This window comes from Ischnura elegans, chromosome 5 (genome assembly GCF_921293095.1).
Source record: "Ischnura elegans chromosome 5, ioIscEleg1.1, whole genome shotgun sequence".
Lineage (NCBI taxonomy): Eukaryota > Metazoa > Arthropoda > Insecta > Odonata > Coenagrionidae > Ischnura > Ischnura elegans.
Window position 1 is genome coordinate 2968384 of NC_060250.1, and position 27537 is coordinate 2995920.

Consider the following 27537-nt stretch of genomic DNA (forward strand, 5'->3'; position numbering starts at 1 on the left):
CTTCATGAAATGGCAGGAATATAAAACTGTCTTCGATCTATCACATAATTAGGTTTTTAAAATTTTTACTTGTTCATCAATCAATAAATAGAATTAAACATACCTATAAGTCAAAACTTGACTTTTTGGTGCCACAAGTGCCCAGACGTATCTTTAGATACGTCAAAACTTTATTGATTAGTTTTGTTATGAGCTTGAAAGAAAAATGAATCTCTTTAAAAAGATAATATTCCTTATACATTTAAAATAAAACAGGTCAAAACTCTATTCAGATAACTCAATGGTTTATGCGAAAATTTAATTTTCACATGACCATAGCATAGCGATTTCTGAGTAGTTCATGACCAGTCATGTGTAAGTAAGCATAACAATTGCTAATATTGGCTTAAATAATCTAAATCACTTGTATACCATTTGAAGACTTTATTCTGTCATATTACGTGAAGAAATCGCATTAACAACAAACCACAGAGTATTTAGGAATTTTTAAAGTGTGACGTATCTAAAGATACGTCTGGGCATTAATGGGTTAATGTTTTAATAATATACGAATTATTTGGTTTTAGAAATCCCAGTTTAGACGAATGGCAATGGTCAATTTTAACCTCATTTGAAAAGGCCAGATTGGCGCCCATGCGATTCCACTCCACGTGACGTCACAGGGACCTAGTTTCTATACTGGTAGATAGGAGTTTTCCATTGTCTGAGATTACCTATGCATGCATGAGGCACAGAACTCTGGGAAACATCTCTTAATAAGCACCCATTAAAATTGCCTAAGTTCGGAAAGTCTCCTTCGCTTGATAGGGTATTAATAATCCTTATTTAAGCCAAGTGCTACCTGCTCTGCTACCTGCTAGCATCCTGCGTCATATTAGCGCTCAAGCCTCGCCTCAAGGTCACCTCACAGGGCGGCAGCGGGAACGAGAAATACGTGACACGGTCTTTTCCCATCATTCCTATGTAGCCATCGTGTTTTCGCGCGCTCGAAAATTTTAACTTTTCGTTTAATCGCGAAAAATAAATATTGTCATTCAAAAATCTATGAGCGTGAAATGCGTACTCCAGGAGTAGTAATCTTTCGATTTAGGTAATAAAAAATATTAGGAAACCACCCTATTCCTGCTTTCTGGGTGTTTCTTGAAAGGTCTATTTGATGTGAACAAGGCAAAATGCATTCCTCATGAAAGCATGTGGCCCCGTGCATGTCTTTAGAGGCATCATCATAAGTCAGCATTCGTGAGATGGTTTTGATGCAGCTCTCCATTCCGATCTCCTATCTGCTAGTCTTTTCATAGCGAGGTTAATTCTTCTTTTTTACATCCTGCCCTATGTGACTCATTCTGCCCTTTGGAATGGAATGTGCCCTTCCCCTTCAACCATCCTGCAACCATAATGACTCTTTTAACTTATTTTATGCATTTTTTTTACCTTCCTATTTCATGAATTTTTTTGTTGAATCCTATGTACTTTTGTATACATTGTAAATGTAATTACATTATAAATAAATAAAAACAACCAATTTAAATATCTAGGAGTACTGTTAACAAACAACTACAAAAAAGAGATGGAAATATAATGCCCTACTTGCAGCAGCTGACAGGTCATACTGGAGAATGATAAATTTAATTATATATAAACTCTTGTCAAAAAGAGCAGAAATAAGGATTTATAAAACAATAATGCTGCTGATACTATAATATGGTTCTGAAGTTTGGGCTTTTACAAAAAAATTCGTAAAAGAAGCTCATAGCATTTGAAAACAAAGTTTTGCAAAGAATGTTAAGTCCCACTAAAGAAAGAGAAACATGGAGAATAAGAAAAGACAACAAGTGGAGAGAATTGTACAAGGATCCAAATATTGTGGGGATGATCAGAAGCAAGAGTTAAGAAGGCTAGGCCATGTTCATAGAAGAAGTAAAGAAACAATGAAATATACAGTGGAACCTCGATCTATCGTTTTTCAGGGGAATGGACGGAAAAAAAAAAAAAAAAAAAAGATCGAGGCGGGAATGTTTAGCCAGGTTGCATATGTCCCAGGAAATGCAGGATTTTCGCGCATAAATATGATATTAGTTTAAGGATTCAAACAAGATTTTAGCCAATTACAGGAATACTAGTACTTTATCGAGACACTTAGGTCATATTGTTGATTCGAATAATACAGTAAACTCTTGATTTTACGAAGTCAGTGGGACCGGAAAATTGGCACTTCGTAAAATCGAGTTTCGTAAATTCAAACCTTTTTCATAAGTCACGAAAAAAATGTTCGCTTTTGTTTCTTCCGCCGTTTTTTGTCTTTAGTGGTCTTATTTAAATGTTTTCGGTGGTTATTCTCGGTGTAATTCATAGAAAAGGCTTTTTGCTATCGATTTATGATGTGAAAAATCGTTAAATAATTATACCACCATAAAATTCCCATTTCTTGTTCATACTTCAACATCAACGATCGCTAAAGAAATTCCCGACCAGTTTAGAAAACGTAATCAAATAATGAATTGCAATGTTTATTATAAGAATTAACAGTAATAAATTTGTGGTTAGGAGCCAATAGCTACTATTAAGTATGCAAAAGATAGATATTTGTTTCTGACACCCACGGAATTTTAGCGGCAGCCGGCCTAACCGCCATTTATGTCGCCCTCTATCGCTCAGTGACGAGAAAAAAAGAAAAACAAGGGTCTTAGCCCGTTTCCAAAATAACCTTCGTAAGTTAATATTTCGAGTTACTTCGTATTTTCAGCAGAATGTGCTCTATTTTCACTGAGATTCAATTACGATCATAAATAACGTAGGATGTGATTATCTTCTGGCGAATATTTGAAGTAAGTTCTGTTTGAGTTCTCCGTCCGACTACTGTGTTCCATCATCTTCGCAGACGTTGCCATAAAAGACTTTATTCTTCATCAGGACTGTATTCTTCTTATCGGGTTTGAGGTGACCTGTTCATATAGTATGTTTCTCTCCTTTTATGCCGACAGGAGCAAGGTTCCAACCGGAAAACGACAGGAGAAACATCTTACAGTATCGGAGAAATACAGATAGAAACGTTATTATCCACATTGATTGTTTTCCTACAAGAGACGTTTTATCATTTCTCAACGTGGTTAAGTATTGGTTCGCTAGCGTGAATTCCCAAAAAATGACACGCAAAAACCTGTACCGTCACCTCATTTAGTTTTCGTGTTCCTTTCTCCGCCGTATTGAAAGTTAGGCAAAGGATCATTGACATAGAGAAAAGATTTTCTTAGTTTTAGCACTAAAAAATAGTCGTGCCATAATCGTAAATAAATATAGTGTGGAAAGAGCAAAGAAATTAATTTCAATTGAAAAGTCAGCTGAGAAGAAGAGAGACAATTATAAGCGCGGCACCATTTTCCCGATAGTGGAAGATACTTCTTCCGCCTCTCTCCGGTTAATAACTTCCCCCCGTTGCAGGAAAAGATGAACCATGCCCTTCTCCACAATCGGGGAACGTTCCCAGTGGGTGGGGTGAATAAGAGTGGGATGGGGATTGCCTGAGGGAAGAAGTGTGGTCAGCACAAGGACTGGTGAAGGGGGCAGGACAAAGAAGGGTGGGGAAATGGCCTTCAGCTCTGCCTCAGTCTACTTTTGGGGGCCGTATTTTTTTGCGACGCACACAAGCTCAGTCTCCTTAGGGAGGGAGTGAATGGGAAATGCTGGGGAAGGAGGGGTTTGGGATGCGTAAGGTGGGTGTCAGCAAGATCAGCCAAAGGCGGCAGGAGGGAAGGGAAGGCTTTGGAAAGATAGAACCCCAGCATGGGAGAACGGGGAAGCGCGTGAGAAGAAAGTTCATGGTTCATATAGACTTGGAAGTGCGTCTTCATTACGAGAAGCCTGAAATATAAATTGGCGGTAAATAGAGCCCAGTACTTAAGATATTTAAGTTGTTCATTCACAAAGGCCAATATATACACGAAAAGATATTATGGCGCGGATTGCATGTATCAACCTCCATTTCGGGATGTTATTAATTTCTGTTCCCATTTATAAAAGTAGCAAATAGATTTGAAAGAATGATAATCATGAATAAAAATATCTAAATCGATATCCAAACGCACATGAGCAAAATAGATGAATGTATACATACAGATCCATCGCAAGTAATACCGCTCAAGCTTCTTCCGGTATAGGAGTTTAAAATCCTGGATAATGCCTTGGTCCAAGGGCTGAGACTTGCTAGTCGAGTTCGGGGGTAAAAAGAGGACTCGAACATTAGCCAACATTAGATCTTCCACGTATTTATGGACGGTGGCATTATCCATTATTAAAACAACTTTGCGGTTCTCTCCAGCAATTTTTCTCTGTAGACGTATAACCGTTTGCTGGAAAATTTCTCGGGTCATCCAGCTGTTTTTATTTGCATGGTAAAAAACGGGGAGGGCTTCCAATTTTACATGTTTTAAGCACCGTGGCCTTTCAAATTTCCCAATGACAACGGGCTTATTTTGTCCGTGCCCGTTTGGTTGACGCACAGCCCCACAGTAACACGCACTTTACTCTTTTTCCCCCCATGGCACCTTTGCCCTTTGAAACCCAGGGTTGCGTCAGGTAATGCATTAAAAAATAGCCCAGTTTCAGGGGCCAGCGAGGGTGAGCTCGTCGAGGAAAGGGTCCCAGATTAGGGACCCTTCGAAGTGCTTCTGCGAAAAGTAGTCAAGTAGTCTTCGAAGTACGTTCACAGCAGTGCAAAGGGTTAATTAGGGGTGTACGAAATACTCCGCGCGACCTTCCTGACATGTTAAACTACGAATTATTGTCGATGCTATGTTTACGAACAGGCACGTAAATAGGGGCATAATGTCAGCCGCGATATTTTAACTGAACTCCTACTCCCCCTAAATTCCCACAGTGAGGTTTTTGGCGACCCATTTCTCTCCAAAGTTGCATTATCATTTACGATTTCGCACTTTTGATGGACCACAGTTGGAAGCGCTGATTTTTTAGCTACTTACACCGGCGTAACTAGTTTTGTTGACAAATTTTTCGCCGTAGTTCGTATAAACGAATGCCATTTGCTCCTAGGGACCGAGCCGAGGTTCGTAAATTCAAAAAATTTCGTATAATCGAAACTTCGTATAATCGAATAGCGCCATGTATTTAGCATAGGCTTTTCACCGGGACCGCAATATCACTTCGTATAATCGAAAACTTCGTAAAACCCTGCTTCGTAAAATCAAGAGTTTACTGTATCTCTTTCAAATATCCTAAGGGAACACGCCACCTCACTAAAAATGTTTGCTCTCCACTCGGCATTTACCCTGCTATTATGGATTTCTCTCTGATGTAAAAATCCATGAAACGCCATTTCCAGTACACGTATTCACGAGAGCAATGTGCATGTTATGCCTAAAACAACCGCTTTCGCCAGTGCAGTGATTGGTTGTGAGATGGATCCTATAGGTCAAAAAAAGTCAATTATTTGTAATGTTCCTGTCTAACAAATATATTTTTCATGTAATTCAGGCAATGTGTAAAGCGTGAACAATGTTGTGTTAATTGTCTAATATGAGGGCTTCTCTTATATCTCTTATTGACACACACACTCAAATATGAGGGCTTCCGAGCCTCTATCATCGGATATTTCTCTTTAAATAGAAAATAATCAACACGTCTCACAAACGAAGCTCTCACAACTGCTGGCAACTATTACAAACAATAACAACAATTGCTTTGTGTGACGTTTAGGCTCCTATGATGTCATCGAGGCTTCGTCGGCAGTGGCTTGGGGGGTGAGGGAGTTTTTGGCTCGCTTTAAAATTCGTTATATTTATCACTGAATATCTCACGAAGGAAACTAGGATTTACATGCGGTTTTCTTTGTTGAAATCAGAAAATAATTTTCTCTCCGCCTGTGAAATAAAAAAAATTCATGCAAGTTCTCCATTCGGGTTGTGTCCAGGAAATGAAACTTACATGAATTTAAATTTTTAAAAATCAAAACCATTGTAATAAGAGCAAATTGCTTGCTTCAAATCAAGGTTATTGCTTGAAAACTCCAACAAAAATAATTGAACATATACCGTATTTGCACGAATCTAAGACGAGGTTTTTTTCCCTCGCAACTCCTGCGGAAAAGAGGGTTCGTCTTAGAATCGGATGCAAAATTTTTGACGTCAAGCGGGTTGCATAATTTACGCCGGAAAAATTATGGCCACCTGAGGTTGCCACCTGATAGCAATACAACGAAAAATCAACGGCAAGAATAGCTTAACAGTTATTTAGCATATTTAATTTTGCGTTCTAGTAAAAAAAATTCCATTTTTGGGCAGCAGGCAAAGATTCGGCGCGTACCGATCAGTCGCCGGGTGCACTTCTGCCGAGTCCGCGAGATTGCCTGCTTTACCCTGGGTTCGGCTCCATTCAAGTTAAAGCTCGATCAACTCACAAAATGTTAGTGTGATTGGTTACAATTTACCTAAATTGTAACCTTAAAGCCTCAATGCCGTAGTCGAATAAACTGCTACGAAGTCGTCGCATTTTTCTCAGAGCAACGGTAAGATGGCAACATGATTTGCCTCTGATTAGAGAAATCGATTTAGTTGTGATTCCGTGCCTTTCAGAGTATTACAATGGCAGAGAAAAGAAATTATTACACTGCCGCTTTCAAAAGAAAAGTTATTCAGTGGAACTCCGATCTATCGTACCCGTATTGATCATTTTCCCGCATTCATCGTTCGCCGTTTCTGGTCACAAATAAGGTTCCATTTAGACAATGTAATTTTTTCCCGCATCTCAAAAGTATCGTTTTTCCGCATTGATTGTTTGAAGATCGTGGTCCCGACGTATAATTTTCCCACATCAATCTTTTGACGAAAATGAGACGAAATAAATACAATGTGTCATTTATGGCTAATAACTACAGGCACATAGATTAAATATTCCCCACGAAATGAAATTACCATTGGGAGAAGCTAAAAGCCTTGGGGTAGTAACATAAGCGCATTTCCCAAGATCAGCTATCCCCCTCCATTCAGCACTCGCCTCCCACCTCTGACGCTTTCCTCTTCTCCAAAATCAAACAAAAGGTCCCAGCTAGCGCAGGGATCGTATTACGAAAACCTTAGCTTTGAAAAAATATCAAGTTACACGAGAACAATAGAAACGCATTTCACGCCCCCCTTTTCTCACCCACTGACCTTTTTCAGCCTACCTGCTTCAAAGTTTCCAGTTTCTGGGGGTCAACCGCTGCATGAATCACCTATTAGCTCAAAAGGTGTCTAACAACGAATTTCGGCAATTGGTATTATACTTTTATTAGGCTGGAATATTTGCAATGTGCTCGTAATTCAAGAAAGAACGAGACCAAACACGACGTATTTCTAACGTTATTTAAGCATTTTTAAGCAAGGAACTAGTTGGAAAAATACGATGGTGATTTTTGGCGAAACTCGATATCCTCGTTGCTGAGCTTATCGGCAGTTAATGCGGCATTTTTTCCGAAAACAGGATATCAGGTTATTATCAGTTATCAATTTACGAGTTATACCATAAGTCTCACTTGTCAGAGTTACTGAGGAAGGGATATCTTCTCAGGATATTTTGTTCCTCCCTACTAACAATCCGAATTCATCCGCCCATCTGAAGCTACGCTAATTAGAGAAGAATGGGTAAGTTGCCCTATCTTTGGGACAAAAAATTTCATGGCGCAGTCATGCTTCACCCCCTGCAGTATGCTCTGTGTACGCCGAACGCGATAGCATAGCTAGTACGAGTGGTTACATACTTTCCAGGGTGGCTTGCCTACATACCACGGAGTGTTTTCCGTGTGGGTTTAATAAAGTCAGGTTTCATTGTCACTAGTTTAATTTTATTCGTCTTCGGACCATGGCCCCTCCGAAGAAACTATTAGTCGAATCAACAATAAGACCTAAGTGTCTCGATTAAGTACCACTATTCCTGTCATTACGCGCCAAAAATCCTGCGTTTCCTGGGACATAGGCAACATAGCCAAACATTCGCGCATTGATTGTTTTCCCCTAGAAAATTTTTTTCCCATAGTGGAGTTCCAAAAAAGGGGGGGTCGTCTTAGAATCGTGTTCGTCTTAGATTCGTGCAAATACGGTATACACCCATGTCTCGTATAGCGCAATTTCGATTAGCGCAATTTCGATATAGCGCAAATACGTTCCTCGGGGAAACATTGCAACGCAGTGTAGCCTAATCAAAACTATTAAACGCTCCCGTGATAAAACGTGAAATTGCGCGAAGTACAAACGAAATTTCTATCATTTTACGCATATTAATGTTATTGCTTGCCTCAAAGCTTCTTTTTTGTTTATATATTAATCGAAATCTATTGCTGTGCAATGGCCAAAAGTATTACTCGTCATTGGGTCCAGATAGCCGGCTTACCGAAGTAATTTATCTTGTCTCCTTAACAGAATGATAATAAATAATTTAGATCATTAATTAAGCGTGAGGCTAGTGGAAATGATTTTTTTTTCAGCAATACGGTTTGAGACGTATTTTTGCCGTCATAGGTTATCGGGTGATTGACTTCCAGGTAGAGCGTCTACGCCGTCTATGCTGAAGCCTTCAAGGTCATCGGTATTCACGGGGGAGAAATGGAGCGGTGGCCGAGTTGCGCATGAATAGCATCAACACATAAAAGGGTCCGCTATAGAGTCTCAAACACAATGGCTTCGTTCCCTCCCCGCAGTCTTAGGCCTTCTGCGTCTCAGGAATACAGTTCAGCAGTGGAAGGTGATTTAGATAGAGCCATACAGAGTAAAAACCAAGAGAATATGGCGAAAAATAGGAATGCGAGTAGAAAAATCAAGAATTTATCAATAAAAACTATAAACCTAGAAGAGGAATTGAAAGAGGTCAATTGCTTTGAAAATGGAGAGCGTCAAAGCGATATTGCGCGGAAGTTTAAACGTACGATGCCTTATTAAGAATAAAGACGAAGTTAAAACATCAGTGACCTCAGCCGCACCAACTTCAACCAAGCGGTCTACACATACGGAAAGTTCATAGAGAATCAGTACAAAAAGACGGGAGTGGTAATCGCTCAGAGACATTTAGTGAAAACTCCGGTTGGTTCCACTATTTAAACGGCAAGCAGGTATTTTCAGTGCGGCGATATCAGGTGAATATGCAAATGTTGATAGCGCAGTTACCGCAACATTTTCTGATGAACTCCAAGCTGTGATTGAAAGTGGCTCCTTTCCCCCTCAACCAGTTTTTAGTGTTGACGAGACGATATTGTTTTGGAAAAGAATGCAATCTCATTCATTCATTTTCAGGGAAGGAAAACCTGGGTCAGGTTTCAAGGCATTTATAGACTGTTTCACGTAGCTGCTAATGACTCGGAGGACTTCAAATTAAAATGATTTATCATTCATAAACTCCGCTAGCTATGAAATGGCATTCGAAGTAGCATTTTCCTGTCATTTCGATGAGCGACAAAAGGGCCTGGGTGACACAATAGTTGTTTTTAGACCAGTTTGAAAAATCGTCAACTGCCGGCAACGCATTACGATCCCCTGAGATAGCAGATGTTAGCCCACCCGCACGACAGGAGGGAATTTCAAAAGCACGTAAGAATTTTTTTTAACGTGAATAAAAGTCTTTGAATGCGTGCATACTATCTTTAAAGATGTTTTAAACTATAAAAATTTATATAAATAATGTTTTCTAAGGCTTTTTATGGGAATATAGATGTTTTAGAGGAAATTCAATACCCAAGACCTATCCTACCAGGAACGCATCCCTATCTTCCCAATGATAAAACGCTCTCGTATAACGCAAATTCGTATAGCGCAAAGACCCCGAGGAACGCATCCCTTGCGCTATACGAGACATGGGTGTAGTTGGTAGCCTTCAAAGTCCCTTACCTCTGTTTTTGGATAGTCTTATGAGTTGATAAGCTATGGGAAGAGATAATCATCAAAATCAAAGATATTTCCTTGCTTTCTTTTTCCATTTAACTCATATGTTAAATACAATGTACAGCAGACTCCCGATTATCCGGCTGCGGTTTATCCGGGTTGCGGATTATCCGTGCATGATTTTAACTCTCGCTCAATTTTTTCCGCAATCTTATAAAAAAACTTAAATCGGACCCAAAATCATCGGAATTACTGCATTAATGCTAGGATACACCAGGCTTATCATTTCCGTCAGAATCCCGTTCGTAAAACGGAAGCGATCGCGCGCTAGCCGCATTCAAAGGAGCACCGATTTCGTGTTTTCCAAGCCTATCAGTGCGCGAACGCACTCCGTGATCACGGATACACGTCCCGCAGCAGATGCAACCCGGGCAACTTGTGCGAGACGCGACTGCGTGGCGTGGTGCCTGACAATGTAGTTTCCGACGTCGAGCAGTCGTATTGAAGCATTCGCGCAAATCACTTTTCTGTATCCGCGATCACACAGCCACGAAAGTGTGGTTTTCGAAACCGGGCCTTACATGAAGCATTAATAATACGAGTACATTCATGTTATTGCCGCTAAAAAGATCGCGAACTGGCGAAGAAAGCTCTCATTGAGTCCGGGAAGCACGCTAATAAAGCAGAATAACGGCATAAATAATAATATATTGTTTGTTTTACGTAAATTATGATCATTACAAGACATTGGAGTTGATGTTTGGGTTATCCGTGTTTTCCGATTATTCGTGCCGTCTCTCTCTCCCCATCATTAGCCATTAGGATAATCGGGAGTCTACTGTATGTCAAAGTTTGCAAAGAGTGAAGGGGAAGCAATTTCCTGGCCTCATTAAACCATCTTGAATTTACTGAGTGCCATATATATTTTGGTCCCCCCAAGTGCTATGCCAAGATAATCACAGTTTGATGGGTCATTGTCAACTTGCCATCATCCAAGAAGGTGCCGGTATCCGTCATAAAATTATGCTTCCCCATCCAAAATTTAGTCTCCCTTCTGAGTAAATTGACTGGCAAGTTTGTTGATTTTTGTTTTCATTTCAAGTGCTTGATGCAATAAATCTGAGAGAGGATGTTAATCGATTTTGAAAAGTTAGTTGTGTGTTTGTTGTGACTGAGAGACTTTGAGAGAGAATTCTTTGTTCCAATGATGACGTGAATGGATGGATTGTTTGCAGGTGGGTGAGGTGTGGGAGGACGGGCCTTGTAGGGAGTGTGTTTGTGTTGAAGTGAGGGGCGGAAGGCATTGGGGGAGCGCCAAGGGACGTGGCACCAAGGGGGCACCGCGCACCAAGGTGGTGAAGACGAGCTGCAGCAGCACCATCTGCCCCTCACCCGAGGAGCATCCCGATGCAGAGGACTACCAGTTGGAGCGCGTGCCCTCTCCCCAAAAGTGCTGCCCAGACATTGTGCGTAAGGCGTGCCTTGACGAAGGCAAGATTTACCAGGTACGCACATGTGCAGATTCAGTGTAGCAAGCATCAAAGGTATGCAAACTCTCTCTGTCGATTGAACCTCTGCAAAGTCCTTTTAGTCAACTCATTTGACCTCAAGCTGAGGTTTTCTTTTTCAAAGTTGATAAATGTGTCAATAAGAGAGTCTGCTGTCTTAAGTGGGCATCTTGTTCAAAATTTTTTGTCATCTCATAGAAAAAAATTGCTTTTTATTTTGTATTAGATTACTAGCTGACCTGGCAAAGTTTGTACCATCTAATAATTAATGAACAGTTTTGCTACACCATTTATAAATCAAGAGTGGCTGTACTGAATTGAATAATTTTTTAACTGTTATAAAAATAATAAGAAAAAGATTCAATAAAACTACAAAAATTAGTGTTTCCATGACTTGTTAGAAAGACATTTTCTTTATTCAATGTACATTGGGTAGACTGAGGCATGTACAGTGCGACCTCGATAAAACGACACCCCACGGTGCACCAATAAACACTTGCTATAGCGAATTGTTGCTTTACCAGAGGTGGAGCAAATAATAGCCAATATACCTGTTGCGAACAGTTATACAGGAACAGGAGTGGTGCGGCGACAGATAAATTTCTATCCGATAAACGTAAGTATAAATCTAGACGAAAGGTGATGTTTTTTTGCATCACTAAATTTCCTTACTCAAACAACGACTTACTATTCAAACAATTTATAAGCCCCGCACTGTATAAAAATCATGCCAGGCATTGTTTTGTCAATCATTATGCCAATGCACAACCGATGAAGCCATTTTTCTATGCACTTAATTAGTGCATTTACGTAATCATTCTATTATTTTGGTATTTTCCACTGAAAATTCAAAAATTAACTAATAAAACTGTATCGCGGTTATTTAATGCCTCAAATGTTTCCATTGGTGTATGTTTATTGTTCCTGTACATTAAGCGGCAGTGAAGTGAAATAACGTATTGCATTTGTTTCTGCAGTCGAAAACGGTGGAAGGTTGTATAACGTTCCTGCCTTGGAAGACTTTTTCAATCAGATAATGTAATATCTTCATTATCTAGCTCGCTCGAGCTCTATCGAGCTCCAGTACGACTCTGACCACTGACGTGAATAGTTCACCCTTGTGACTCCGCAGTACGGAGAATAAATATGTCCATCCAGACAATTCACGCTCAGTATCATTGCATCGTACATCCTACATCATCGCTAAGGCGCACTACCTACCTTTAGAGGCATCATTGCGAGAAATACCTCGTACTGCAAGGATTTTGTCGGGGAGTAGGATGTAAAAAAAGTTCCGTTTCGTCTATGTTATATCACGCGGGGAATACTCCTTAAGATACTTATGACCGGAGTCCTTTCTTCCACGACTTCGAGTTTACACCGCAGGCATCACCAGCCATTACGAGGGGAGATAACGCTTTGGTGCTTAGCATTAGTATAATCAACCATCCGAACTGTTGAAATTCTCGATTCGCAATCTATCCCTGAAATACTCCGCTTTAGGCTTTGGCGTAGCCCCTTTCTTAGGAGTTCCCGCAGATTGGAGTGGGCAAAACCACCCGAACAAAGATCCTTATAGTCTGCTTTCCTTGGGCGCTTTTGTTTTTTTTTAATTGTGAAGAGCGAATAGGAAGATAAATTAATTTCGACACTCTCATATTACTCCTTTCTTTTTATTTTCTCGCTTAGACGTGTTTGGTGTTTTTTTGGCCATGGTGTCTGCCATCAAATGCTTTCTATTCATGCAACCCATGGATGTACGGTTATGCTGACGACAGCTTTCTGCCGCCCGAGGAACAAAAGAAGATCAAGCATTCGCGAATGCTAATGCCACAATATTTTCACCAAAATTAACTACTTATTTATCTAACGACAGTTTACTACATAAATTTGAGACTGAGCACTCCATTAACTTCATTTCTGACAGATCGCTAGCAATTACAGAGATTAAGGAGTCTTGATGTAAGTTTTTCCGGCGGTGAAACCGTCGCTATGGCGAGAGCCAACACCAAAAGGGCCTCGTAAAAACGAATTTTTTAACACACTTATTATAGGGTCAATTGACGGTGCATCGACTATCTCTCGTAATAGCGGGGGTGTCGCTATAGCCCGTACTCGCTTTAACGAGGTTCTACTGTACCTATATGTTTTTTTCTCTATGCATTTTCTGATTTTTATGTTTTAACTTAGGAAATTTTAGGCATTGTGGTCTAATAAAGCAGTTAATAAAGTAAAAATTTTATGCATTCAGTTGATGGTCTATTTCTGTTTTTAAACTTAAAAAAATGTTTTTAGGCCCAAGTCTTTTGCGTGAACTTGCCCTCTTCATGGGGCAAGTATATGCAATGATAGACCGATGCTTGACTGATGCTCACAATAACTTGGTTCAGAAAAGTGCACTGTATAAATGTATATGATGTGATTTGTTAATTGTCGTAGCGAATGCAAGTCGAATTGAAAATTGAATTTGTTCAAACTTCAAGGGCATATAGTTCGGATCATTTGAATCCGTGGAATGGCAACTTCCTCATCCTTGAATTTTCTTTTGATTATAGTCGTGTGAATCACATTGATTATCAGGTTTTTTTTAATCACCAAACACGTTCCATTACATACTTGTGGTTGGTTTAGGTTTCAAAGCATCCTGACCACCAACCTTCAGCTGTAAAATGTGCTGTGCTGAGCCAGGCACATCCAAGAACTTTAAAAATGCAGATGGATAGTTGGTGACTTTGTCTTTTGTTACACAGTCAATAGATTTGAGCAAATGCAGAGTAACAACGATTTGATTCTGAATTGCAGTGGAACAGTGTTAAAGCAAGTACGGGTTATTGCGAGACCCCCACCATTACGCTATAATTACCCTTGACCCTATAATTAGTATGGACCAGATACCTCGCGGATATTGCCCTTCATCGGATCATAAGTCGTGGAAGACATCGGGTCTGGATCCAAAATTTTAAATAATTGCTTCAGTGAATGCAACACCAAATATCATTATAATTGGTGCAGTGATTCTCTAGTTTCTAATGGTGTAACATGGTTTTCAACTTCGAATCATATACATGTACAGATGTACTTAAATTGCTCTGCTTGAGAATATGCATATAGTGTCTATGATTTGCACATTTACTTAAAGTAGATCTACTTAGTTTCATTAGAAATTTTTGGCTCAAGCTCGCATTGATGTTTCAATATAATAATAAGGGTGGAAAGAGTTCTGATTCTCTCTTCGAATGCGCCTTCGCATGCGATTCTTGTCCTACTCATGCACTGCTTTATTTGAAAGCTCTCGCAGAGGTTACGTAGGAGAATTTCAGCCGTGGAAAGTAATAAAGGCAAAATACGACTGGCACATAGTGTGACTCTTCCCAAGAGATTGAACAATCATCGGGGGAATCTCAGCGTCAGGAATTTGAAAATGCATTTGGATCTGAAAATATCCAATCTGAAAGATCCGGCTCCAAAAATCAAGGATCCAATAAAAGTCCTGGATCCATCCATCCCTAATGATTAGCATGTAAAAAAAGCCCTTTTGGTATTGGCAATCGCCATAGCGAGAGTTTCCAACACTGGAAAACCTTTACCACAAGTCCCTAATCTCTGTAATTGCTGGCGATCTGTTAGAAATGAAGTTAACATGGAGTGCTCAGTCTCAAATTCATTTGGTTAACTGTCATTCAATAACTAAGTAGTTCATTTTGGTGAAAATATTGTGGCATTAACATTTTCGAATGCTTGATCTTCTTTTGTTCCTTGGGCAGCAGAAAGCAGTCGGCAGTATACCCACTCGTCCATGAGTTGCGTGAATAGAGAGCATTTGAAGGCAGACACCATGGCCAGTAAACACAAAACACATCTAAGCAAAAAAGTGAAAATAACAGAGTAATATATGAGTGGCATTATTAATTTATTTTCCTGTTTGCTCTTCACAATTTAAAAAACAAAGAGAAGATTAGGTGTGTCGTGGTGCGAGAGGGCAAACCATCACAGCAAAAGCACCCAAGGAATGCAGAACTTGAAGAGAAAGAGAAGCTTAGACCCATCTCTACTCAAATTAAATATTTTCAATATTATTTTAATATTTTCAATATGTTTTAACCATCAAAATATTTTTAATATTGTTACGAATCTCAATCATCAAATTGGTAAAAAAAAAAACAAATACAGTGGAACTTGTTTAGTACGTTTCTGAAGGGACCATAAAAAATGAACGTACTAACCAGGAAAACGTGCTAACGAGGAAAGTAAATAATAGCAGTCGGGATAATTGCAATCTGTGGTAAAGTCGTCATAATTACAATTACTATCGGTAGTTCTCGTAGGATCGCCTTCCTGAACTCTTTTCACCTTTAAAATCACGAAAATGAGCGCTACATTGAAAAACAGTACCATGTGAATGAAAATCACAATGTTTCATAGGTTTCCCGAAGACAATTACAGTAAAACTTCGATTTTATGCACTTCGATTTTACATCAAGTCTCTTTTTTACGCAGCGACACTTAAGTCCGGCCGGAAAGCATAGGGAATTGCAATGGTGAAACTTCGATTTTACATCTTTTCTTGATTTTACGCAGTTTTTCGATTTTGCGCAGCATAACCCCATCCCCAAAGAGGCCGCTAATCTTGATTTTACGCAGTTGTCTTTCGACTTGTTTTGAAAATTCCGACTGGAGCAATATGAAGTAAGGTTATTTATTCGTCTCAATGAGTTGCAAAACTGAATACAGGAACGGTTGAAATGGCGTCGCGTTGTTGAGCGTGAAACTAAAAACATCGCGAATCTAATAATTACTTCCCCCTGCTCCCTCTCAGCAATATTTCAGGCTCCTTTACGAACGCGAATATCGCTCTTAGTTAATATTTGCCGTAGAAGGATATCGAAACCTAAAATATACGGCAATCGCCGTGCATGCGTGATTAAGACAAATGATCGCCGGAGATATTAACATTATCACCTTTCGTTTATTATTCGACTTATCGATCGACGCTATTTATAACATATATATTGTAATTACAGTAGATGGTCGTTAATCCGGAATTATGAACTACGGAATATCTATCCCTAACGGAAGGTTTTCTAGAATTTTGCGAACGCTATGTTTTCCTTCGCCCCAGCGAAATATAACGGCGAAATGAGTCGTTAAAAATCCTCCCGTGCCAAAATTTTGGCTTCCAAGGTAATCCAAAAAAGATAGTTGAACTTCTAGTATGTTGGTAAGTCGATGGTGATTCAACATGATGGTAAAGGCAGCATGCATTGTTTCATTCCGCGGGCTAACGCCACATCTGCGGGACGAATGGAGGCGAGGGAAAGTTGCTTGTGCGGCGCACTTATCAGAACTGACTCAACTTGTATCTCATTGTCAGTGGGTTTAAATGAAACATGATCGGAACTTTATAGCTATTATCTTAACTCCGCTAGGTGGCAAGCGTTTATTTTTAACTGAACGGGAGTTAATGCCCACGGAGAATAACTCGCGTTGTCAATCGTCTTGTAATCATTAAAGTTAAATTCAAGACGTGAGTGATATGGCAGTCCCTTTAAACTCAGGAATGGCTTAGCACCATTAAATCGAAATACAAAAATTGTCCGGTGTTGTTATCAGATATGGGGAAGCAAAATATTACGTGAAGATGAGTCACACGGCTTGTGTCGAAGGTCCCGGCGCTAAATTCGCGGAAGAATGCCGACGAAGCTATACCTGGTAGATTCAATCTACTAATGCTAAAATTTCATTGGAAAATGCTTTTTTAATGCATAAAAATTATAGAGGGAAAATTGTTCCGGACTATTAATCATTTTTTTATTCGTCACTGGCGACATGACGGCAGTTGCATGGTTATTTAAATAGTTCTCTTAAAAAAAGTGATCCAAACATCGGAAAAATCTAAATTTCCGAATATCCCGGGTCCTGAGTGCTCCATATTATCTATGGTAAGATATTTGAAAGGAGGTAACCGACAGCTGGGGTCATTAGCGCCATAAAGTAAGGGCTGGGGGATAGGAACCTTATGTTGGCATTAGCCAGGTTGTAATGATAGGCTTCAAATGGACCAGGACTTAACGTCCCATCTGATGGACAGAGTTGTGCTCTGGAAGTGCCCTCCACATTACCCTCAAATAGGGATAGGACCATCTCTGATAAGTTTCTGCTACTGCCAGGACTTGAACCCAGGCCCACAGGGTGTAAAGCCTTTGTGATATATGTATTAGCAAAATTTTGCTCCCTGTTAATGGGGTTAATTTGGATGACTATCCTCAGATATCTCATTTCTTCAATCTCCAATCTTTGTTTGTCTGCAGGTGGTCAAACAGATTTCTTGAAAACTGCTTTTAATGAGAATATTTTCGAAAATTAGCTCCTCTGCGAGCATTTAGTATCACCATTCCGAAATTTCTCCTGGGTAACAGAAGTAATCTTAGTGCCAGAAATGCTAGCAATTCAACCATGTTGTTCAACCATGGGAAAAATTGTTCAGGAATGCAATGCTGTTTCTCTTAAGGTAACACGTCATCTGTGGTATTGCTTGTGAGTAAATCAGATTATTAGGCTTCATTTTCTTACCCTCTAATGACTAATTGAATCCAAGAAACATATCTGACGTGATTGAAAAAGATTTCATGCTCTTTTACCTACAACCTCACATATGAGACTTTTTTCTGGTTCCGGTTTTGGCTTAAATCAGAGCTATACAAAAGTGTATGACTAAGCCTTCTAAAAATAATGAGGAAGAGTTATCCTGAATACTATACTCGTCCTTAATACCAACCCTTGATTTTACACACTTTGATTTTACACAGCGCCCATATTTTGGTCCCTCCAACAGCGTAAAATCAAAGTTTTACTGTACATGAAAAAGGCGTCTATCTCCCGTGATTTATCCTATATATATATTTATAGAAAGAGGAAAGTAAAGCTAAGTCATTTCTTCTTTCTCACGGCATACTCTGAGAATATAACAACAACCCTGGTTATGTCCACTTGTTGTTTTTAAACATATGAAAATGGGACAAAATTGTATTAACCTTAAATTACGGCAACAGCCGTACACATTCGCGTCTGGAATAAAACCATATCGTTTGTTATATTGATTAATAACACGCAAGATTATTATGTTACGACGTAATTACAAGAAGATTTTATATTATACATTTGAAATTTACTTTAGAAATTCGTATAATGTCGTCTACTTACGTGCCGAGATAACGTATTTTAAAGCTAAGCTTCGCGTGGAGATCCAGAGCATCGTCTGCTCCCGCAGCAGTAGGCAAATATGCTAGACCTAATCTAGACCATTTAAAAGGAGGCAGTATAATACTAATTGTAGAATGTTATCTCATTTATTTCTACTGTTCCTTGGAAGGAGAAGCAATGTACGATAAATACCCTAATAAACGTATGTGTTGGTCCAAGAAGGTAACAAAACTTAAAAAAAGGTACTTCCCCACACTCTTGTTGGCAAGCATGCATTGTAACAGATTTGAAACAATATTAAGCCATTTACACCTGAATGACAGCTCAATGCTTCCATAGCCTTGACGTCGAGTTTATGGAGTACGTGCAGTACTGCTTTAGATAAAGTGGGAATTGGATAAGACTCATTTCTTCATCGTGATAACTCGTGCAGCAAAATTTGTTCGCAGTGGGCACTCCAGAGGCAACAGAAGGTGAGGAGCTCGGGGTGGTGAAAATTGGAGTTTCTCATTGGCTGCAGTTTTCCATAGTCAGACATTCCCGATAAATGGCCGATTTTATTATTCATCACGTCATAAGAATTGAGAAATGTATTTGGATAAATCACGGTCGAAGAAAGAGATGTGGAACGAATGCAAGAATGTCAATGGCTAATAATAATAAGTTATATCATGAATTCGGAGGTTTACGACCCTTAAGAAGATACTAGAGAACGAATTGCGGGTTGTGTCACGGCAAGCGATTGAGCGTACTAACCAGGAAAGCGCAATTTTTTCGAACGTACTAACCAAACACTTTTACCTGTATTTTGTTCGTATTGTACCGGTACCGAGAGAAATCGCCGTACTAAGGAGGAAAACGTACTAACGAGGAACGTACTAACCAAGTTCCACTGTAATTTAGTTTTGACCAACTCAACAACTTTTGCAGTGCTACCAACTCCTAAAAACAATACCCCAAAGATCAAGATTAATTTTTTCCATGGACTTTCACTATTTTTTAATGTTCATTCTGTTATTTGGGGCCAAGATGAATCCAAAACACCAAATATCATTATAATTGGTGCAATGATTCTCTAGTTACTAATGGTGTAACCCAGTGAGAAATGGTTCATCGAATCTATGTCGAATATTCGTTGATTCAACGACTATAGATCGATATGTGGTCGATGTCGATTTTATTTGTTCAATCGACGATTTTTCGACGTGTTATTCTCATTGGTCAGCGGGGCCAGCGTGTTGATTGGCTGAGTGATGTTGTGACAAAGTCTTAAATTTAACTGTGAGACTCTATTAAAACATATGTGAAACAAATCATAAAGCTAAAATTAAATAATTATTTTATTAATTCATACACATTAGTCTTAATCTCGGAGAACAATCTTTGATTTCTTTTCATTCTGCAACTTTACCGGAATCGCATGTCGTTGAAGCTTGAAGGCAGTCTCCAACAGACTCTACCGGTCTCTACTAATCTTTGGACTCCGTCGATCTGATAAGCCGGTTGAACCGTGGGAAACCTGTGTCGGTTGCTGTCGGTGTTTTGTTTCGTGTCATTTCGATACCTTTAGCCTTGCGTCATAGATATCAACATCTCATATATTTTCTCAGGGGTTTCTGATTATTATTGAAAATAAATATGAAGGACTTGAGGTTACAATTCACCATAATAAATTTGAAACAGACTAATTATGTCACCCATCATTTGTTTAGACAATTCGTGCTCGAGTGAAATCCGTCGTTGGGGCAGCAATAGATGCTCTTTATTAGCCGAAAAAATCTATATTTCCATAATTATTATTAGTAATCGCAGTTAAGAAGACGGTACCACGTCGACATAGAAAACACGTCGATGACTTCGACTTCGAAAACACGTCGATTTTCGGACCATATAGACATCGATCGATGTGTTGCCATCGACGTTTTATCGATGACATCTTCGACGGCGATTCGATAACTCATTTCTCACTGGGTAACATGGTTTTCAACTTCGAATTATATACATGTATAGATGTACTCAAATTGCTCTGCTTGAGAATATGCATATAGTGTCTATGATTTGCCCATTTATTTAAAGTAGATCTACTTAGTTTCATTAGAAATTTTTGGCTCAAGCTCGCATTGATGTTTCAATAAAAATTCAATCTCATCATTATTGAATTTCTTTGAGTATGAAAATAACAGTATTTTGGTTTCCTATTGCTCCCTAGTAGCATTTTAACTCAAGTTTTTGTGATTTGGGATGATGGCAGAATGAGTTGACTAAAGGCGACTTTTTGCTTTGAATCTTTGGTGTCAAAAGAAAGCTTTTTTGGATTGATATGAAACCATTTCTTTCTGGCAATTTTTTGCTTTCTCTGCTCCGTGGATTACAGAAACACTATCAGCTGGGCCCCATCATCACTGGGCCCGTGCACTCCATAAGCCAATTGTAGTCAAAGAGTAAAGCGAGACTTACATTTGTGAAGAGTTCAAAGGTCATATGTAGCGTTTAAGGAATGAAACTGTTCGTGTCTGTCAAATGGAGTTGGCTCTTTATTCATTGTGGACATTTCTTTAGGTTGGGAAGGAGTGGTCAGTGCCTGGGGAGAGCTGTATCTCCAAGCAATGCATCCTATCAACCAACGCATCACTGGTGATAAAGCAATATAAAGTTCAACATTGCGTCAAAGTTTGTGAAAAGGTGAGTTAATGAATCATGTTGGCCAATGCCACGTATAGGCAATTCTCGAATTTTGTGTGGAATGTAATGCTGAAGAATGCAAAAGTAGAGCAAGTAGTATATCTTAGTTTTGGGGGTTACATTGCTGAGAAGCATAAAGTATCAATTTTCGTCTGAAGACTTTCACAGCCTCTTTTATCTATGTTGCTGGTGGTTTTCGGGTATTGCTGTGTAGAAAACATTTTCACTCAACGTTTCACTCCTCCTACTGGGAGCGTTATCAAGAGAATGGAAGGAATTTATTCTCGTCCCGAGCTTATATATGTTTTTTCGCTACCCATTGTTGTGCCGGATTTGAATTTTAGGCGATAGCCGTTGGTCATTATATTGTGCTAGGAGCCCTCTCCATATACGGCTGAGGTTATACCCATCCTCCCTATTAAAGTTATTAGGCCTTTTCGCTATCTCGATGGATTCACGTATAAGACGCGGATGATATTCTTCCGTCTTCGCCAATACCCATGTAGCGTCAAACATTATTCTATGCCCGGGGCTGGAGGCTAAATGTTCAGCAACAGCTGATGCATCCCACTGACGATAGGGCGTTAAAATTACATCAGTGGGACGCATCAGCTGTTGCTGAACATTTTGCCTCCAGCCCCAGGCATAGAATAATGTTTGACGCTACACGGGTATTAGCGAAGACGGAAGAATACCATCCGCGTCTTATACGTGAATCCATAGAGATTGCGAAAAGACCTAATAACTTTAATAGGGAGGATGGGTATAACCTCAGCCGTATATGGAGAGGGTTCCTAGCACAATATAATGGCCAACGGCTATCGGCTAAAATTCAAATCCGGCACAACAATGGGTAGCGAAAAAACATATATAAGCTCGGGACGAGTATAAATTCCTTCCATTCTCTTGATAACGCTCCCAGTAGGAGGAGTGAAACGTCGAGTTAAAATGTTTTCTACACAGCAATACCCGAAAACCACCAGCAACATACATAAAGTATCAAGTCTAAATTATTCCTTGTTCACAGAAGAATTCCTAGAAACTACATGCGCATGTTTCAAAATTGTTGGGTAATTGCACGTCTGAATACTTGTAATGTTTTCAGTTGAAGGATGGAAATTCGTCGGAGATTGCATGAAGAAATACTTTTATCAAAATTGAGATCCAAAACTATGTAAATACATGCTATCATTTTTAAGTCATGCAAAATAGTCTTCATGAAAATTAAAAAAAGCCTTATCAGAAATTATTTTGAGTCTCAGTGAAGGGCCAAAGAGACTTTTCTGTGTCCTCCATTGCAGCACCATCATAATTGATGCATGTTGATGAAATATTGGCTTAAGTTCAATGATCACCCTGCTAGAGTTAATGATTCCACTATGGTGCAGCATGATCTTAACATAATAGATAATGATTAACATAACATAATAGATATGTTTTGTTTCATTATGATGAAAACTATGCATATTTTCTTTGGCCTCATTTTTATTTTTATCACTCGTTGTATCAGTTGAAATCACTAATACAAGTTTATAATTTATAAATATCCTCCAGTTAGGATGTTAAAATATGTCTGGAGAAGCATAAAGAATGCATATCACACAAAAAAGGCAGCTGCATGAAGCAGTTGAATGCTGAAATGTGCTATCATAGGAAATTTAAAAAATTTCACCAACTGCTGTTGAAAGTCAGAATTTTGGTGATGAGAATCAAATCATAAGTATTACTACATATAGAGCAAATTGTGTGGGTAGGTAGAGTTTGTGGCATGTTGCTCAGTTCATTTGCTTTGTGTGTGTTGCGTTGCAGGGTTGGGAGTATCAAGAACCTGGGCCAGACTCTGAAGAGTGCTGTGGAAAGTGCAAGCAGGTGGCGTGCGTGGCAGACGGCAAGATGCATCCTGTTGGCAGCAGCTGGCTCTCTAGTGACTACTGCACCACGTATTACTGCCGAGAGATTGACGGTGTTGTGAGTACCTTTAAATGTCCGTGCTCTCTCCTCGTGCAAGAACTAGTCTTCCAGAACACACTAGACATGAGCTATGCTATACTTTTCAAGGACTGTGGAGAGTAATTCAAATCCTCAAGCTTGACGCCTTCTTTGTAATCATCTCTTTTATATTTGTGCACAAGTCTCTTGTGAAAAATAATAATAATAAAGACACTGTCCCCTTTTGAGGCAAGCATTCTACTTCTAGCTGCTTAAACCATATGCTGATAATCATAATGTGTCTCTCACTACTTGCCATAATCACCAAAAAATTGCTGGAAATAATGTGTCAGTATGCTGTCCAATGACCTTGGCATCATTTAGGTAATGACCTACATCATAACTGTCACAATGATTTCTATTGCGTGAAAAATGACTTTGAATGCCTGCCCACTATCTTTGAAGGTATTTAAACTGTAAGGGCCACTTTTATAATGTAAATAAGTTAGTTTTTTGGAGCATGAAAATCCAAGTCAATGATGTCTTCTTGCATTTAAGGCCACCTGTTAAACGAGATGTTGTTCTGAAGTGGTTTAATAGTTCATTCATAAGTGGTTCTTTAAACTTTCAAATATTCTCAAGTTAAGGTTAGAACTGCTCTATGTTCCGATTGATGGTAACTAGACATGAAAAAAACTGGTCCTAAATGTTTTTATTAAAAATGCTTTTCCAAGGCCACCAATGGGAATACGTATGGTCTTAAATCAGATGCCAACACCTTTGCTACCAGGAATGCATCCATATCTTCCCTGTGTTAGAATGGTCCCCTTTAACTCAAGTTATATAACTGCAAAGACCCTGAGAAACACATTCCTTGTGCTTAGCAAGGTATGAGTGTATTACATATTAAAGTCAATATCCTGGTAATGGAGATAATTCACAACCTAGCAAAGGGAAATGAACCAGAATGTGGAGGTGGAGGTTGGAGCCATTTGTCAGAGTGTGATATCCAAGTGCTATCATTCCATTTCAGGTTCAAACACAATCAGTTGATGTGTCCTGTCCACAGGATGAAAAAATCCGTGAAGATTTTAAGGTGGAAGTGCTTCCATTTGAAGGAAGCTGCTGCAATAAAACCTTTAAGATTGCCTGCCTGGTTGGTGAGCATGAGCTGAAGGTATGGTATGCGGCAAGTGATGGCGGTCAAAAGAATATGTTGTGTATGTACAAGAGTTGCATATCAATCAGGTCAGGATTATTCATGTATGCTGTTGCTGTCTGTAGTGTAGCCTGGGAGACATGCTTTGTCCATATTTGTGTTTTGTAATTCACTTACAGTGGAAGATCGATAATCTGGAAATCTAAATAATGGAATGATCTAAACAACAAAAGAAGTTTTCGGAAGTTTTTCAAAATTTCTATTTTTGAAAGTATGTAAATGAAATATGGCTATCTCAGTGGTTTTGTTGCTGTCTCATAGCCTGGCTGTCTTCTTGCTAATCCTGTGAGAGCTAGTCAACTAATCTGCCATTTTCTTGTGCAAAATATTTCATTACATGATTTGGTATACCTAGATGTGGTGATTTCGCACAACAGAATTCGCATTCGAATCAACGTGTGATGTCTCTTTCCTCGAGCTTTCTTTTTAATTGGGAGAGGAATGAATGGAAGTGGGTTGAAGTTTACGTTGTGCACGCCCCATGCCAAAGATTACTTAAAATCTATCCGAGGGGATCTGCAGTTTGACGAAAAATGTGTGCCACACGAATATTTATTTTCCCTCTTGAAATGCGATAGCTTACTTTTTCTGTCATTGAGCTCAAACTGTCATGAAGAGGAATTCCACTGACGTCTTTTATCTAAATGCTCTCATTTTGTCACAGTGGAAATCAAAATTTTGTTTAAAAGAATTTTTTCAGATTTTTTTTCTCAGCCCTCTTTCCCCATCACAATTTTGTGTTTTTTTGAAAATCCACTTGTGAACATGGCCAGTCGCTTCATGCAGGGGAGCTTTGCAGTAGTTTTTTTTATCGGATATACCAATCCCTTTTCGCAAGTAGATGTTCTTAAAATGTTCTTTTGATGTTTATTCTGTTATTTAGGTCTGAGAAAAATCCATAAAAGTAAATAAGTATCATTAAAATTCGCACAGAAGTTTTTGAGTTAAAAATGGTGTAACTAACTCGATTTATGACTTTGTTTTCTTTACATAGAAGAAATTTCAATCCCTTTTCACTATAGTAGACGTTCTCATGATATTTTCAATTCTTCCTGAATCCTGGGATTGAGGTAAGCAATTCCATGAGAGCAACCCTGCATTATGTTCTTGAGTTGGTTGCCAGGTGAGCAAACTCCAATGCAAAGCCGGTAGCCTTAAGGCCCTCTCTCCGTATGAATCATATGGACTAGTCGAAGATTGTTTATGAAGTTAATGCCAAGTAGTTTTTCCAAAATACTTGCATTCTCCAAACCCATAAGATTAGCTGCAAGTACTAATAGTAAATGTAAGAGTTAAAATTCACTATCGGTTATTAATTACAGTGGAACCCCGATTTATCGTTCCCGCATTCATTGTTTTCCTGCATTCATCGTTTGCCGCTCCTGGTCCCAAATTAAGTTCCATAAAGACGATGTAATTTTTTCCCGCATCTATCGTTCCCCGAAGTATCGTTTTCCCGCATTTATCGTTTGACGATCGCAGTCCCGTCGTATAATTTTCCTGCATCTATCGTTTGACGAAAATGAGACGAAGTGTTTACAACTTGTTGTTTACGGCTAATAACGACAGACACAAAGTTTGAATCTTCCCCAGGAGATTGAAATATGATAGGGAGAAGCTGAGTGCTTAGGGATAGTTACATTATCGCATTTCCCAAGATCCTGTATCCCCCTCCATTTAGCACTCGCCTCTCCCCGTCTGAAGCTTTCCTCTTCTCCGAAATAAAAAAAAAAGGTCCCAGCTCGAGCAGGGATCATATTACGAAGACCTTAGCTTGGAAAGAAAATATCAAGTTACTCGAGAACAAAAGAAACCTTTTTCATGCTTCCCCCTTTCTCGACCACTGACTTTATTTTAGCTGACTCGCTTCAAAGATCCCCACCTCTGGAGGTCAACTGCTGCATGAATCACCGATTAGCTCAAAAGGTGTGTAGAAATGAATTTCGGCAATTGGTATTATACTTTTATTAGATTGAGATATTAGTGATGTGCACGTAATTCAGTAAATATTGATACCAAACACGACGTATTTGTAACGTTATTTAAGCATTTTAAGCAAGGAAATAATTGGAACAATACGATGGTGATTTCTGGCGAATATCGATATACTCGCAGCTGATAGTGAGCTTCACGGCAGTTGATGCAGAATTTTTTCGAAAACAGGGACTGGTTACAATTTACGAATTATGCTACAAGTCTCACTTGTCTGAGTTGCTAACGAAGCGATGTCTTCTCAGGATATTTTGTTTCTCCCTACTAGCAATCTGAATTCATCTGCTCATCTAGAGCTACGCTACTTATTGTTAGAAATGAGTGGGTAAGTTGCCTTCTCTATACGATAAAAAATTTCATTGCGCAGTCATATGGTCATGCTTCACCCTCTGCAGTAAGCTCTGCCTATGCCGTACGCGATAGCATTAGTGCCGAACTTCACCTCGTACGAGTGGTTCCGTACTTTCCGGGGTGGGTTGACTTAAACTAGCAAATGTTTTCCGTGTGGGTTCAATGGAGTCCGGTTTCATTTTTATTAGTATTATTCTTATTCTTGGCCTTCTTGATCCATTTCATAACCAATCACTGCGACGGCGAAATCAGTTGTTTGAGGCATAACACGCACATTTCTCTCGTAAATACGTGTACTTGAAATGGCATTTGATGGATAAGAATTTTTACATCAGACAGAAATGCATAATAGCCGTGAAAATTCCGAGTGGAGTGCAAACATTTTTTAGCAAGGCGGCTTGTTCCTTTAGGATTTTAGAAAGAGAGATAAGTCGAATCAACAATATGACCTAAGTGTTTCGATGAAGTAATAATATTCCTGTAATCGGCTGAAATTTCGTTTGAATCCATTAATGAATGTCATAATCGCACAAATCCAGCTGATCCTGGGACATAGGCAACCCGGACAACCATTCCCGCATTGATCGTTTTCCCGCATTCATCGTTCTTTTCATCCATCCCCCAGAAAAACGACAGATCGAGGTTCCACTGTATATGTATTTGAAGTGGGATTGCCCCCGATTGGAGGATTTGATGATTTCCGATAAGTTTGTGTTGGTAGTCATGAAAATGACGTAGAACTTGTGACTGATGCATGTTGAAAATTATAGAGGGGTGAATTGATATTGATGTTCAAGTC

At 39.2% G+C, this 27537-nt stretch overlaps 1 protein-coding gene across 3 annotated transcripts in view; it reads left to right on the plus strand.

The window, feature by feature from the left end:
- Positions 1–27537, plus strand: part of LOC124158430 (hemocytin) — a 309825-nt gene that overhangs the window by 263639 nt on the left and 18649 nt on the right. For all 3 annotated transcript variants that reach the window (XM_046533513.1, XM_046533511.1, XM_046533512.1), the window contains 4 exons: positions 11093–11362; positions 21125–21247; positions 23057–23215; positions 24210–24353. In XM_046533513.1, the coding sequence (XP_046389469.1) occupies positions 11093–11362; positions 21125–21247; positions 23057–23215; positions 24210–24353 (696 nt within the window). The remainder of the gene's footprint in view (positions 1–11092; positions 11363–21124; positions 21248–23056; positions 23216–24209; positions 24354–27537) is intronic.